This window comes from Aedes albopictus, chromosome 1 (assembly GCF_035046485.1).
Source record: "Aedes albopictus strain Foshan chromosome 1, AalbF5, whole genome shotgun sequence".
NCBI lineage: Eukaryota > Metazoa > Arthropoda > Insecta > Diptera > Culicidae > Aedes > Aedes albopictus.
The window spans coordinates 14,378,692-14,393,297 of record NC_085136.1 but is presented as its reverse complement, the minus strand read 5'-3'; the positions used below and the strand labels follow the sequence as shown (position 1 = coordinate 14,393,297).

The 14,606-nt window shown below is 50.9% G+C and overlaps 1 protein-coding gene across 2 annotated transcripts; it reads right to left on the bottom strand.

Annotated features, from left to right (window-relative positions):
- Positions 1-3,705: 3,705 nt before the first annotated feature.
- LOC115256417 (uncharacterized) lies at positions 3,706-12,705 on the bottom strand. 2 transcript variants are annotated; one of them, XM_062843686.1, is made up of 4 exons: positions 12,043-12,705; positions 11,593-11,977; positions 11,338-11,527; positions 3,706-5,302 (listed from the first exon to the last, which is right to left on the bottom strand). In XM_062843686.1, exons 1-4 carry the CDS (start codon positions 12,662-12,664, stop codon positions 3,836-3,838), a joined length of 2,664 nt encoding a protein of 887 aa, XP_062699670.1. In that variant the 5' UTR covers positions 12,665-12,705; the 3' UTR covers positions 3,706-3,835. The 2 variants fall into 2 exon arrangements, with proteins under 2 accessions (XP_062699670.1, XP_062699672.1); XM_062843688.1 differs by having other exon boundaries at positions 11,431-11,527.
- Between the last annotated feature and the right edge of the window lie 1,901 nt (positions 12,706-14,606).

The window sequence follows — 14,606 nt, the reverse complement described above, 5'->3', positions numbered from 1 at the left end:
CTTCGGCGGGTGATTCCTCGGGAGGAATCTTCCGGATTCCTCGGGAGGAATCTTCCGGATTCCTCGGGAGGAATCTTCCGGATTCCTCGGGAGGAATCCTTCCGGATTCCTCGGGAGGAATCTTCCGGATTCCTCGGGAGGAATCTTCCGGATTCCTCGGGAGGAATCTTCCGGATTCCTCGGGAGGAATCTTCCGGATTCCTCGGGAGGAATCTTCCGGATTCCTCGGGAGGAATCTTCCGATTCCTCGGGAGGAATCTTCCGGATTCCTCGGGAGGAATCTTCCGGATTCCTCGGGAGGAATCTTCCGGATTCCTCGGGAGGAATCTTCCGGATTCCTCGGGAGGAATCTTCCGGATTCCTCGGGAGGAATCTCCGATCCTCGGAGAATCTTCCGGATTCCTCGGGAGGAATCTTCCGGATTCCTCGGGAGGAATCTTCCGGATTCCTCGGGAGGAATCTTCCGGATTCCTCGGGAGGAATCTTCCGGATTCCTCGGGAGGAATCTTCGGATTCCTCGGGAGGAATCTAGAGGATTCCTCGGGAGGAATCTGGAGGATTCCTCGGGAGGAATCTAGAGGATTCCTCGGGAGGAATCTAGAGGATTCCTCGGGAGGAATCTTAGGATTCCTAGGGAGGAATCTAGGATTCCTGGGAGGAATCTAGAGGATTCCTCGGGAGGAATCTCGGGATTCTCGGGAGGAATCTTCGGATTCCTCGGGAGGAATCTTCGGGATTCCTCGGGAGGAATCTTCGGGATTCCTCGGGAGGAATCTTCGGGATTCCTCGGGAGGAATCTTCGGGATTCCTCGGGAGGAATCTTCCGGGATTCCTCGGGAGGAATCTTCCGGATTCCTCGGGAGGAATCTTCCGGATTCCTCGGGAGGAATCTTCCGGATTCCTCGGGAGGAATCTTCCGGATTCCTCGGAGGAATCTTCCGGATTCCTCGAGAGGAATCTTCCGGATTCCTCGAGAGGAATCTTCCGGATTCCTCGGGAGGAATCTTCCGGATTCCTCGGGAGGAATCTTCCGGATTCCTCGGGAGGAATCTTCCGGATTCCTCGGGAGGAATCTTCCGGATTCCTCGGGAGGAATCTTCCGGATTCCTCGGGAGGAATCTTCCGGATTCCTCGGGAGGAATCTTCCGGATTCCTCGGGAGGAATCTTCCGGATTCCTCGGGAGGAATCTTCCGGATTCCTCTGGGAGGAATCTTCCGGATTCCTCGGGAGGAATCTTCCGGATTCCTCGGGAGGAATCTTCCGGATTCCTCGGGAGGAATCTTCCGGATTCCTCGGGAGGAATCTTCCGGATTCCTCGGGAGGAATCTTCCGGATTCCTCGGGAGGAATCTTCCGGATTCCTCGGGAGGAATCTTCCGGATTCCTCGGGAGGAATCTTCCGGATTCCTCGGGAGGAATCTTCCGGATTCCTCGGGAGGAATCTTCCGGATTCCTCGGGAGGAATCTTCCGGATTCCTCGGGAGGAATCTTCCGGATTCCTCGGGAGGAATCTTCCGGATTCCTCGGGAGGAATCTTCCGGATTCCTCGGGAGGAATCTTCCGGATTCCTCGGGAGGAATCTTCCGGATTCCTCGGGAGGAATCTTCCGGATTCCTCGGGAGGAATCTTCCGGATTCCTCGGGAGGAATCTTCCGGATTCCTCGGGAGGAATCTTCCGGATTCCTCGGGAGGAATCTTCCGGATTCCTCGGGAGGAATCTTCCGGATTCCTCGGGAGGAATCTTCCGGATTCCTCGGGAGGAATCTTCGGATTCCTCGGGAGGATCTTCCGGATTCCTCGGGAGGAATCTTCCGGATTCCTCGGGAGGAATCTTCCGGATTCCTCGGGAGGAATCTTCCGGATTCCTCGGGAGGAATCTTCCGGATTCCTCGGGAGGAATCTTCCGGATTCCTCGGGAGGAATCTTCCGGATTCCTCGGGAGGAATCTTCCGGATTCCTCGGGAGGAATCTTCCGGATTCCTCGGGAGGAATCTTCCGGATTCCTCGGGAGGAATCTTCCGGATTCCTCGGGAGGAATCTTCCGGATTCCTCGGGAGGAATCTTCCGGATTCCTCGGGAGGAATCTTCCGGATTCCTCGGGAGGAATCTTCCGGATTCCTCGGGAGGATCTTCCGGATTCCTCGGAGGAATCTTCCGGATTCCTCGGGAGGAATCTTCCGGATTCCTCGGGAGGAATCTTCCGGATTCCTCGGGAGGAATCTTCCGGATTCCTCGGGAGGAATCTTCCGGATTCCTCGGGGGAATCTTCCGGATTCCTCGGGAGGAATCTTCCGGATTCCTCGGGAGGAATCTTCCGGATTCCTCGGGAGGAATCTTCCGGATTCCTCGGGAGGAATCTTCCGGATTCCTCGGGAGGAGTCTTCCGGATTCCTCGGGAGGAATCTTCCGGATTCCTCGGGAGGAATCTTCCGGATTCCTCGGGAGGAATCTTCCGGATTCCTCGGGAGGAATCTTCCGGATTCCTCAGGACTCTTTGGAAGGAATCCACAGGGCACTTCGGGAGTAATCTCCAGGATTCCTCAGAATGAATCTAAATGATTCCTCAGGATTCCTCGGGAGGAATCTACAGGGTACTTCTGGAGTAATCTACAGAATTCTTCGGGAGGAATCTACAGGGCTCTTCAGCAGGAATCTACAGGATTCCTCGGTATTCTTCGATAGGATTCTACAAGATTCCTCGGGAGGAATCTACAGGATTATTCGAGAGCAATCGAGATTGGATTTGGATTGAATTTGGATTGGATTTGGATTGGATTTGGATTGGATTTGGATGGGATTTGGATTGGATTTGGATTGGATTTGGATTGGATTTGGATTGGATTTGGATTGGATTTGGATTGGATTTGGATTGGATTTGGATTGGATTTGGATTGGATTTGGATTGGATTTGGATTGGATTTGGATTGGATTTGGATTGGATTTGGATTGGATTTGGATTGGATTTGGATTGGATTTGGATTGGATTTGGATTGGATTTGGATTGGATTTGGATTGGATTTGGATTGGATTTGGATTGGATTTGGATTGGATTTGGATTGGATTTGGATTGGATTTGGATTGGATTTGGATTGGATTTGGATTGGATTTGGATTGGATTTGGATTGGATTTGGATTTGGATTGGATTTGGATTGGATTTGGATTGGATTTGGATTGGATTTGGATTTGGATTTGATTTGGATTGGATTTGGATTGGATTTGGATTGGATTTGGATTGGATTTGGATTGTATTTGGATTGGATTTGGATTGGATTTGGATTGGATTTGGATTGGATTTGGATTGGATTTGGATTGGATTTGGATTGGATTTGGATTGGATTTGGATTGGATTTGGATTGGATTTGGATTGGATTTGGATTGGATTTGGATTGGATTTGGATTGGATTTGGATTGGATTTGGATTGGATTTGGATTGGATTTGGATTGGATTTGGATTGGATTTGGATTGGATTTGGATTGGATTTGGATTGGATTTGGATTGGATTTGGATTGGATTTGGATTGGATTTGGATTGGATTTGGATTGGATTTGGATTGGATTTGGATTGGATTTGGATTGGATTTGGATTGGATTTGGATTGGACTTGGATTGGATTTGGATTGGATTTGGATTGGATTTGGATTTGATTTCCATCGGATTTGCATTGGATTGGCATTGATTGTCATCAGAATGATCAGCACTCAGTATCTCCCTCCAAATATTTATTTTCCTGATAATAGAATTCCATTTATCCCCCCATTCCCCTATAATCCCCATCCGACATCCAACAGTTCACATCCCAAAGGGCCCCAGTTCCCAACCCGGAGCCGCCTCCTCTCACATGGCCTCGTTCTTGATGATCTTCCCGGTGGGCTTCTCGGGCGGATAGCCCTGATCACTCGATCCGTCGTAGTCCCGCGTCCAGAACTGTCGGATCTCCTGCCGTCGGCTCTTCATCAACACTTTGTATTCGGAGATCCGCATCTTCTTGCCGTCGATGATGCAGGTTCGCTTGGGTCGTGGCCGGTACCGGTAGTCCGGGTGCTTCTCCATGTGCTGCTTGGAGAGTTTGGCCTGCTCCTCGTAGTACGGTTGCTTCTCCAGGTTGGTCATCGCCTTCCAGCGTGCCCCCAGGATCTTGGAAATGTTCGAGTTGTGCATGTCCGGACAGGCCTTCAAGATCTTCCGGCGCTCGTCCTTGGCCCAGACCATGAACGCATTCATCGGTCGCTTGATGTGGTTCTTGTCCGATCCGGATCGCCGTGAAGAGTTCAGATCTGCAGCGTTCAAATCCATGGCCATCTGGTTGCCGGACTTGTCCTTCTTGCTGCTACCTCCGGTCGGGACACTGGCGTTCATCTGCTGTTGCTGTCTCATCAGGTGCCGGTTCATGTTGTCCAGCATGGCACTACTATTGAATGGCACCGGAAGTCCCGGTGGTTGAATCGGGCTTCCGTGGGCGTCGGGGTTCTTGATGAAGAATGGCTGCGGTAATCCGTAGCCGGCGTCGCTGAGCATCTGTTGCTTCTCCGACTCAGGACTATGATGGGGACTCGGAGATTGATAGAGACTGAGCTTGGGCTTGAGCACATCCGGTTTGTAGTCGAAGAGACTCGGTTCCGGATCGAGACGTTCCCTCTTGGGTTTGAGCAAATACTTTTCGGCCTCCTTGTCCAGCATGGACAATCCGCCGCCACTGTCCATCCGCTGACTCAGATCATCCGGATCACAGTGGTTGAATAGACTAGCCGGAAGTTTACTTCCGTTGTGCAACTCCGGTACCGGACTCTCCCGGTAGTCGCACTTCCGCTTGCTCAAGTTGATCGGGGCGTCGTCCTTCAGATATCTTTGGTCTTCCTTCTTCCCGTTGTCGTAGTCGATCTCGTACGAAGGGGTCGTCGGACCAGACCGCAGATCTACAGGCGAGGACTTGCCCAGCAACAGATCGTCCGGATAGCTCGGTGGACGTTTCCGGTTGTTCTTACGAGGAATCTCCCGCCCAGGGACAACGTCCGGCCTTGTCGAAGATATGGCCTGGAACACGTTCCGATATCTCTGGATGCAGTTCTCCGTCGGGTCGTTCAAATCTTCGCCAAGAGGAGTGCCGCAATCCGGTGGTGTAACGGAAGTGGTCGGAGTGATGCTCGGTTGAAGTGATGCTCTGAGGTTGGTACCGGAACCGGTGGCCGTCGGCGATGCATGCTGAGAAGGAGTGCTGACGACTGTTGAGCTGGGCGGTTGGAGCCCGGATGTTTCCAGATTTGATTTGGAAGTGTTGTTAAATTTGTACTTTTTGTTCTCGGCCTGTTTGGTTATGCGGAGAGATAAGGCGTTAGAGATTTGAACTTGGAACAAGAGTTTAAGTAATGGTTACAATACAAAAAGCCGGAAATATTTTCTGAAAATAGGTATAATTGCCAGGAATTTGCAAACGTATGAAATTGAAGAGTTGTTAGAACAAAAGAGTAAAAAAAGAATCTTGGCTCCTCAGGAGGCATCTACTGGATTTCTCAGAAGACCTCAGAAGGCATCTGATAAACATTTCAGGAGAATTCTGCAGGATTCCTCGGAAGGAATCTTCAGGATTCATCGGGCGAATTCTTCCGGATTCCAGATTCCTTGGGAATCCTCGGGAGGAATCTGAAAGATTCCTCGGGGGAACCTCCAGCATTCCTTGGAAGGAATCTCCAGGATTCATCGGGAGGAATCTCCAGGATTCATCGGGCGAATTTTTCCGGATTCCGGATTCCTCGGGAGGAATCTCCAAGATTCCTCGGGAGGAATCTCCAAGATTCCTCGGGAGGAGTCTCCAGGATTCCTTGGGAGGGGTCTCCAGGATTCCTCGGGAGGAATCTACAGGATTCCTCGGGAGGAATCTCCAGGATTCCTCGGGAGGAATCTCCAGGATTCCTCGGGAGGAATCTCCAGGATTCCTCGGGAGGAATCTCCAGGATTCCTCGGGAGGAATCTCCAGGATTCCTCGGGAGGAATCTCCAGGATTCCTCGGGAGGAATCTCCAGGATTCCTCGGGAGGAATCTCCAGGATTCCTCGGGAGGAATCTCCAGGATTCCTCGGGAGGAATCTCCAGGATTCCTCGAGAGGAATCTCCAGGATTCAGCGTGAGGAATCTCCAGGATTCAGCGTGAGGAATCTCCAGGATTCCTTGAGAGGAATCTCCAGGATTCCTTGGGAAGAATTTCCAGGATTCCTTGGGAGGAATCTCCAGGATTCCTTGGGAGGAATCTCCAGGATTCCTTGGGAGGAATCTCCAGGATTCCTTGGGAGGAATCTCCAGGATTCCTTGGGAGGAATCTCCAGGATTCCTTGGGAGGAATCTCCAGGATTCCTTGGGAGGAATCTCCAGGATTCCTTGGGAGGAATCTCCAGGATTCCTTGGGAGGAATCTCCAGGATTCCTTGGGAGGAATCTCCAGGATTCCTTGGGAGGAATCTCCAGGATTCCTTGGGAGGAATCTCCAGGATTCCTTGGGAGGAATCTCCAGGATTCCTTGGGAGGAATCTCCAGGATTCCTTGGGAGAAATCTCCGGGATTCCTTGGGAGGAATCTCCAGGATTCCTTGGGAGGAATCTCCAGAATTCCTTGGGAGGAATCTCCAGGATTCCTTGGAAGGAATCTCCAGGATTCCTTGGGAGGAATCTCCAGGATTCCTTGGGGGAATCTCCAGGATTCCTTGGGGGAATCTCCAGGATTCCTTGGGAGGAATCTCCAGGATTCCTTGGGAGGAATCTCCAGGATTCCTTGGGAGGAATCTCCAGGATTCCTTGGGAGGAATCTCCAGGATTCCTTGGGAGGAATCTCCAGGATTCCTTGGGAGGAATCTCCAGGATTCCTTGGGAGGAATCTCCAGGATTCCTTGGGAGGAATCTCCAGGATTCCTTGGGAGGAATCTCCAGGATTCCTTGGGAGGAATCTCCAGGATTCCTTGGGAGGAATCTCCAGGATTCCTTGGGAGGAATCTCCAGGATTCCTTGGGAGGAATCTCCAGGATTCCTTGGGAGGAATCTCCAGGATTCCTTGGGAGGAATCTCCAGGATTCCTTGGGAGGAATCTCCAGGATTCCTTGGGAGGAATCTCCAGGATTCCTTGGGAGGAATCTCCAGGATTCCTTGGGAGGAATCTCCAGGATTCCTTGGGAGGAATCTCCAGGATTCCTTGGGAGGAATCTCCAGGATTCCTTGGGAGGAATCTCCAGGATTCCTTGGGAGGAATCTCCAGGATTCCTTGGGAGGAATCTCCAGGATTCCTTGGGAGGAATCTCCAGGATTCCTTGGGAGGAATCTCCAGGATTCCTTGGGAGGAATCTCCAGGATTCCTTGGGAGGAATCTCCAGGATTCCTTGGGAGGAATCTCCAGGATTCCTTGGGAGGAATCTCCAGGATTCCTTGGGAGGAATCTCCAGGATTCCTTGGGAGGAATCTCCAGGATTCCTTGGGAGGAATCTCCAGGATTCCTTGGGAGGAAACTCCAGGATTCCTTGGGAGGAATCTCCAGGATTCCTTGGGAGGAATCTCCAGGATTCCTTGGGAGGAATCTCCAGGATTCCTTGGGAGGAATCTCCAGGATTCCTTGGGAGGAATCTCCAGGATTCCTTGGGAGGAATCTCCAGGATTCCTTGGGAGGAATCTCCAGGATTCCTTGGGAGGAATCTCCAGGATTCCTTGGGAGGAATCTCCAGGATTCCTTGGGAGGAATCTCCAGGATTCCTTGGGAGGAATCTCCAGGATTCCTTGGGAGGAATCTCCAGGATTCCTTGGGAGGAATCTCCAGGATTCCTTGGGAGGAATCTCCAAGAATTCCTTGGGAGGAATCACCAAGAATTCCTTGGGAGGAATCTCCAGGATTCCTTGGGAGGAATCTCCAGGATTCCTTGGGAGGAATCTCCAGGATTCCTTGGGAGGAAACTCCAGGATTCCTTGAGAGGAATCTACAGGATTCCTTGGGAGGAATCTCCAGGATTCCTTGGGAGGAATCTCCAGGATTCCTTGGGAGGAATCTCCAGGATTCCTTGGGAGGAATCTCCAGGATTCCTTGGGAGGAATCTCCAGGATTCCTTGGGAGGAATCTCCAGGATTCCTTGGGAGGAATCTCCAGAATTCCTTGGGAGGAATCTCCAGGATTCCTTGGAAGGAATCTCCAGGATTCCTTGGGAGGAATCTCCAGGATTCCTTGGGAGGAATCTCCAGGATTCCTTGGGAGGAATCTCCAGGATTCCTTGGGAGGAATCTCCAGGATTCCTTGGGAGGAATCTCCAGGATTCCTTGGGAGGAATCTCCAGGATTCCTTGGGAGGAATCTCCAGGATTCCTTGGGAGGAATCTCCAGGATTCCTTGGGAGGAATCTCCAGGATTCCTTGGGAGGAATCTCCAGGATTCCTTGGGAGGAAACTCCAGGATTCCTTGAGAGGAATCTACAGGATTCCTTGGGAGGAATCTCCAGGATTCCTTGGGAGGAATCTCCAGGATTCCTTGGGAGGAATCTCCAGGATTCCTTGGGAGGAATCTCCAGGATTCCTTGGGAGGAATCTCCAGGATTCCTTGGGAGGAATCTCCAGGATTCCTTGGGAGGAATCTCCAGGATTCCTTGGGAGGAATCTCCAGGATTCCTTGGGAGGAATCTCCAGGATTCCTTGGGAGGAATCTCCAGGATTCCTTGGGAGGAATCTCCAGGATTCCTTGGGAGGAATCTCCAGGATTCCTTGGGAGGAATCTCCAGGATTCCTTGGGAGGAATCTCCAGGATTCCTTGGGAGGAATCTCCAGGATTCCTTGGGAGGAATCTCCAGGATTCCTTGGGAGGAATCTCCAGGATTCCTTGGGAGGAATCTCCAGGATTCCTTGGGAGGAATCTCCAGGATTCCTTGGGAGGAATCTCCAGGATTCCTTGGGAGGAATCTCCAGGATTCCTTGGGAGGAATCTCCAGAATTCCTTGGGAGGAATCTCCAGGATTCCTTGGAAGGAATCTCCAGGATTCCTTGGGAGGAATCTCCAGGATTCCTTGGGGGAATCTCCAGGATTCCTTGGGGGAATCTCCAGGATTCCTTGGGGGAATCTCCAGGATTCCTTGGGAGGAATCTCCAGGATTCCTTGGGAGGAATCTCCAGGATTCCTTGGGAGGAATCTCCAGGATTCCTTGGGAGGAATCTCCAGGATTCCTTGGGAGGAATCTCCAGGATTCCTTGGGAGGAATCTCCAGGATTCCTCGAGAGGAATCTTCAGGATTCTTCGAAAGGAATCTCCAGGATAGCTCGGAAGGAGTCTCCAGGATTCCTCGAGAGGAATCTCCAGGATTCCTCGAGAGGAATCTCCAGGATTCCTCGAGAGGAATCTCCAGGATTCCTCGAGAGGAATCTCCAGGATTCCTCGGGAGGAATCTCCACGATTCCTCGGGAGGAATCTCCACGATTCCTCGGGAGGAATCTCCACGATTCCTCGGGAGGTATCTACAGGATTCCTCGAAAGGAATCTACAGGCTTCCTCGAAAGGAATCTACAGGATTCCTCGAAAGGAATCTACAGGATTCCTCGAAAGGAATCTACAGGATTCCTCGAAAGGAATCTACAGGATTCCTCGAAAGGAATCTACAGGATTCCTCGAAAGGAATCTACAGGATTCCTCGAAAGGAATCTACAGGATTCCTCGAAAGGAATCTACAGGATTCCTCGAAAGGAATCTACAGGATTCCTCGAAAGGAATCTACAGGATTCCTCGAAAGGTATCTACAGGATTCCTCGGGAGGAATCTACAGGATTCCTCGGGAGGAATCTACAGGATTCCTCGGGAGGAATCTACAGGATTCTTCGGGAGGAATCTACAGGATTCCTCGGGAGGAATCTACAGGATTCCTCGGGAGGAATCTACAGGATTCCTCGGGAGGAATCTACAGGATTCTTCGGGAGGAATCTACAGGATTCCTCGGGAGGAATCTCCAGGATTCCTCGGGAGGAATCTCCAGGATTCCTCGAGAGAAGTATCCAGGATTCCTCGGGAGGAATCTTCAGGATTCCTCGGGAATAATTTCCAGGATTCCTCGGGAGGAATCTCCAGGATTCCTCGCGAGTAATCTCCAGGATTCCTCGGGAGGAATCTCCAGGATTCCTCGGGAGGAATCTACAGGATTCCTCGGGAGGAATCTACAGGATTCCTCGGGAGGAATCTACAGGATTCCTCGGGAGGAATCTTCAGGATTCCTCGGGAGCAATCTCCAGAATTCCTCGGGAGGAATCTCCAGAATTCCTCGGAGGAATCTCCAGAATTCCTCGGGAGGAATCTCCAGAATTCCTCGGGAGGAATCTCCAGAATTCCTCGGGAGGAATCTTCCAGGATTCCTCGGGAGGAATCTTCCAGAATTCCTCGGGAGGAATCTCCAGCATTCCTCGGGAGGATTCTACAGCATTGCTCGGGAGGAATCTCCAGCATTCCTCGGGAGGAATCTCCAGCATTCCTCGGGAGGAATCTCCAGCATTCCTCGGGAGGAATCTCCAGCATTCCTCGGGAGGAATCTCCAGCATTCCTCGGGAGGAATCTCCAGCATTCCTCGGGAGGAATCTCCAGCATTCCTCGGGAGGAATCTCCAGCATTCCTCGGGAGGAATCTCCAGCATTCCTCGGGAGGAATCTCCAGCATTCCTCGGGAGGAATCTCCAGCATTCCTCTGGAGGAATCTACAGCATTCTTCGGGAGGAATCTCCAGCATTCCTCGGGAGGAATCTCCAGCATTCCTCGGGAGGAATCTCCAGCATTCCTCGGGAGGAATCTCCAGCATTCCTCTGGAGGAATCTACAGCATTCTTCGGGAGGAATCTCCAGGATTCCTCGAGAGGAATCTCCAGAATTTTTCGTGAGGAATCTTCAGAATTCCTCGTGAGGAATATCCAGAATTCCTCGTGAGGAATATCCACAATTCCTCGGGAGGAATCTGCAGAATTCCTCGGGAGAAATCTGCAGAATTCCTCGGGAGGAATCTCCAGATTCCTTGGAAGGAATCTATAGGTTTCCTCGGGAGGAATGTACAGGATTCCTCGGGAGAAATCCTCAGGATCCACCTAATTCAACATAAGCATGCTTCTGGGTTCTTCAGAAGTAATTCATCAAACATGTTCAAAATATGTCAAACAAAATCATATACACGTGCAGGAATATCTCAGAGATCGATTCACCTAAAGAACGCACACAGACTTGATAGTATCATCGCACGCGTAACCACGCGCGCCATAATTGATTTTCAGAGCTGAAATTAAAAACAAAAACACCGTCAGTGGGTTAGGTATGCCGTCATAGAATTTGGGATCTGCAAATTCAAGGAACTAGTCAATAGTATCACATTGTTCGCGGTATCACGCTGTTTTAATCCATTGCCAGGTGGCTGCGCTGCGTTAGCTGCGGGCTTGCTGCGACAGCATCTAGTTAGCCTTACAAACTCCGCCTTCAGAAGCATCTCGCGCCAGATGGTGAAGTACATGATGAGACGGTTGATGTTCTTCTCCTTTTCGTACAGGGACTCCTTGAAGCTTCTGGAGGGGGTGGAAGAGAATCTGGGTTAGTTGGGTACAGAGGATTTCCTTGGGAGAAAACGAACCTTTTGATTAGTTTGATGTTCGCATTGTTCTGCGAAGTGCTACAGTTGGGATCATCCGGGCCACCATGTGGCGACGCGCGTTGATCGTAGTTGTTATGGCGACTGTTCAACAAACTCGGTGGAATCTCGTTGGGGAAATCTAGCAGGCTGAGATTCAGGCGCATCAAGTTGATTTCCCGCTTGCTTAGATGCAGATTGCTGAGGCGTTCGTCCATTCGCGAACGGAAACCCTCGTAGTTGCCTTTGTCCGAGTTGTGGTTGTTCATCAGTGGGACCCCTGATTGCGGTGGGAGTCCGGAGTCGTCCAGAGGGATGTTTTTGCTGACACCTAGAGGAGGCTGTTGCTGCGGAATTGCCACTGGTGGCGGAGTAGTTGTACTTTTATCTGTATTTTAAGAAAATAACATTAATTTCAAAAATTTACAGCCTACTGTACCTCATCAACCTTACCATTGACATTGTTATTCAAGCTATCAAAGTTATCCACGATCGACTTCAAATGGTTCAGAATCAAGTTGTTCACTTTTCTAGGCGCAGCCTGCTGCGCCATCATGTCCTGCTGTTGGCTGTTAGAGATGTTCAAGTTATCCAAATTCATCGCCAGATGGTAGTTCTCGTTCTTGCCCAGCGGAGGATCCGATCCCTTCAATATATAACTCGCAACGTTCAAAAATGGCAAATGGTGGAGTTCTCCGTCCATTGCGAACCCCGGATGCAGTCCACCCGGAATGCCCGCTCCGAATCCCCCAAACGGATGATGTCCACCTTGGTGGTGGTGGGCGTGGTGATGCTGCTGCTGGTGCTGTGCATGATTGTGGCTCATAATGTACTCACTGTGTTCATTTTTGACAAATTTCGGTTCCATCTGGGCTTGCATCTTCTGCATCGAGAGGAAACTGGCGTCGAAGGCGCAGTTTAGTTCCTTTACCGGGGACGATTTGATCAGGTCCTCGTTTTTGAGCGAGATTTTGCGGAAATTGTTCTTCTCGATTTGGACGCCTCCCGCCGTTGGGGACGGTGGGGATCCGGCGTTGGACAGTTTGTTGGGCGGTGATTTACGCTTCGACGACATTGTTTATGCGAGTAATATTTGAGGGCGCAAAATAGATTCCTGAATCGAGGGAAACCATACGTTAATGAAGCAGGCAGTGGAACATCATTGTATGAATAGTTCTGAGAAATTTGAGCTATTTTTAAATAAGGTCCTTCAAAGTTTGTATATGATGATGACATAAGCATTTGTTACAAGAGATTTCATGAGCATCTGTATTGCCATCGGTGATTGTACACTTTGCCCTTATGAGACCGAAGGGCTAGGGGTCCACCAAACAGATGGAGGTGACTGCGCAGCAGCTTAACTCCATCATTGACTTTGCGTCCTCGAAGTCTAACATCAGTATATACCTCTCTAGCTGGTCCTGGTGAGGCTTCACAAATCAACGAAGAGGGCTAAGGATGACCACTAGAAACTCGTGGCAACTGGGGCAGCAGCGGAGCCCGTGAAGTTGAAGGTGCCGAAACCCAGACGGAGGCTTTCGCATTGGCTGGTAGCCCCAAGAGTGCGTCGGATGCGATTGCTTACGACAACCAATCGCAGAAGTTCGTGAGGCAGCCATCAATTGAGGAGCTACCAGGTGGCGCTCGCAAGGCTATGAGGTTGTTTGTTAACCCCGAAAGTCGATAGTAATGTCAGTAAGTTGGACCCCAGCTAGGCATCCCGGAAGACTGGGCTTGAAAAGGTCGGCCCATCATGGATGGACGGCAACAGGGAGTTGCGATCATTGATATGTCCTCAGCCACCACAAGTTAGAAGGGTTAGTGGGAGGACACCCTGAACCCTAAAGGACAGCAAAAAAGGGGAAGCAGACGTCGTAGGAACAGGAGCGTAGGGACACCAGGCCTACGGAACGTAGGAGAGCTGGTGCCAAGCGTGAGAAAGGTGACGCGCTCTTCATCAACAGTATCAAGCCTGAAGAAGTCTAACTACTTGAAAGTCTTGAAAGTGATGAGGAAGATCGACGCCAAGCTCGTGGATCTCGGAACCGACGTGTCGAAGGAAGAGCTCTCACAGCGGAGGCGACTCTGAAGCTTCAAAACCTAGACCAGATCACTGATACGGAAAAGCTTATCACGGCACTGCGGCCACAGTACGATGTGCAGGTGGCCACCGCAGCCGTTCGACTACGAATGGGCCCGGCAGAGACACAGGTAGCCTTGGTACAGCTACCTGTGGCGCACGCTAACAAGTCGGCTAAAGTAGGGAAGCTCAAAGTGGGCAGTGTCAACGAGCTACCGAGGTTTGCTTCAGGCGAAGAAGCACAGCTGACATATTACAGTGCAGGTAACGCATCCGAACCTGAACCACTGACTGTGACGTAGCCCGGCAACTGCTGCCTCAGGCAGTCGCTGATATCACCATCATAGTGGACCCACGCCGGGTACCCGCTGGTAACGGCTATTGGGCCGCGGATGAGTCCGGAAAAATGGCGGCGATTTGGACGACGGGAACATATCCCGTCTAGGAGTGGGTATTTACTCCTTATGAGGGCTCGTGGTCTCCTAGATAAACGGGCCTGCTTCGAGGGCTTTTATCAAAGTACCAATGTACATTCGTGGGGTCGTGATGCCCAAGACAAGAGATACAACTGCTCCTACAGAACAGTCTACAGAGATGCTGAAGGGCATCATCGTTGGGCTCTTCCCGCGTCATGATCCTAGTTCTTGGTTCTCTTTCGTAGGACCGCTGGAGACTAGGGCTGAGGCGATGAGGGGAGGCTGATACCTAGCCTGGTACCTGGTAGGTAAATGGAAATAAATTGTAAATATGTTATACCTAGATTGAATAAAGGAGAGGCACTGAGCTGGTAGCGATATCAGTCAGTACCTGGGTTTGGAGAACACCTCGCCTGTGTTTTTATTTCCAACAAGGAACGCGTACCGTAGCGTTTCATAAAGGGATTCGAAATGCGCGGTATAAGGGACATACATATGTAGGACTTCCAAGTGGACCTACA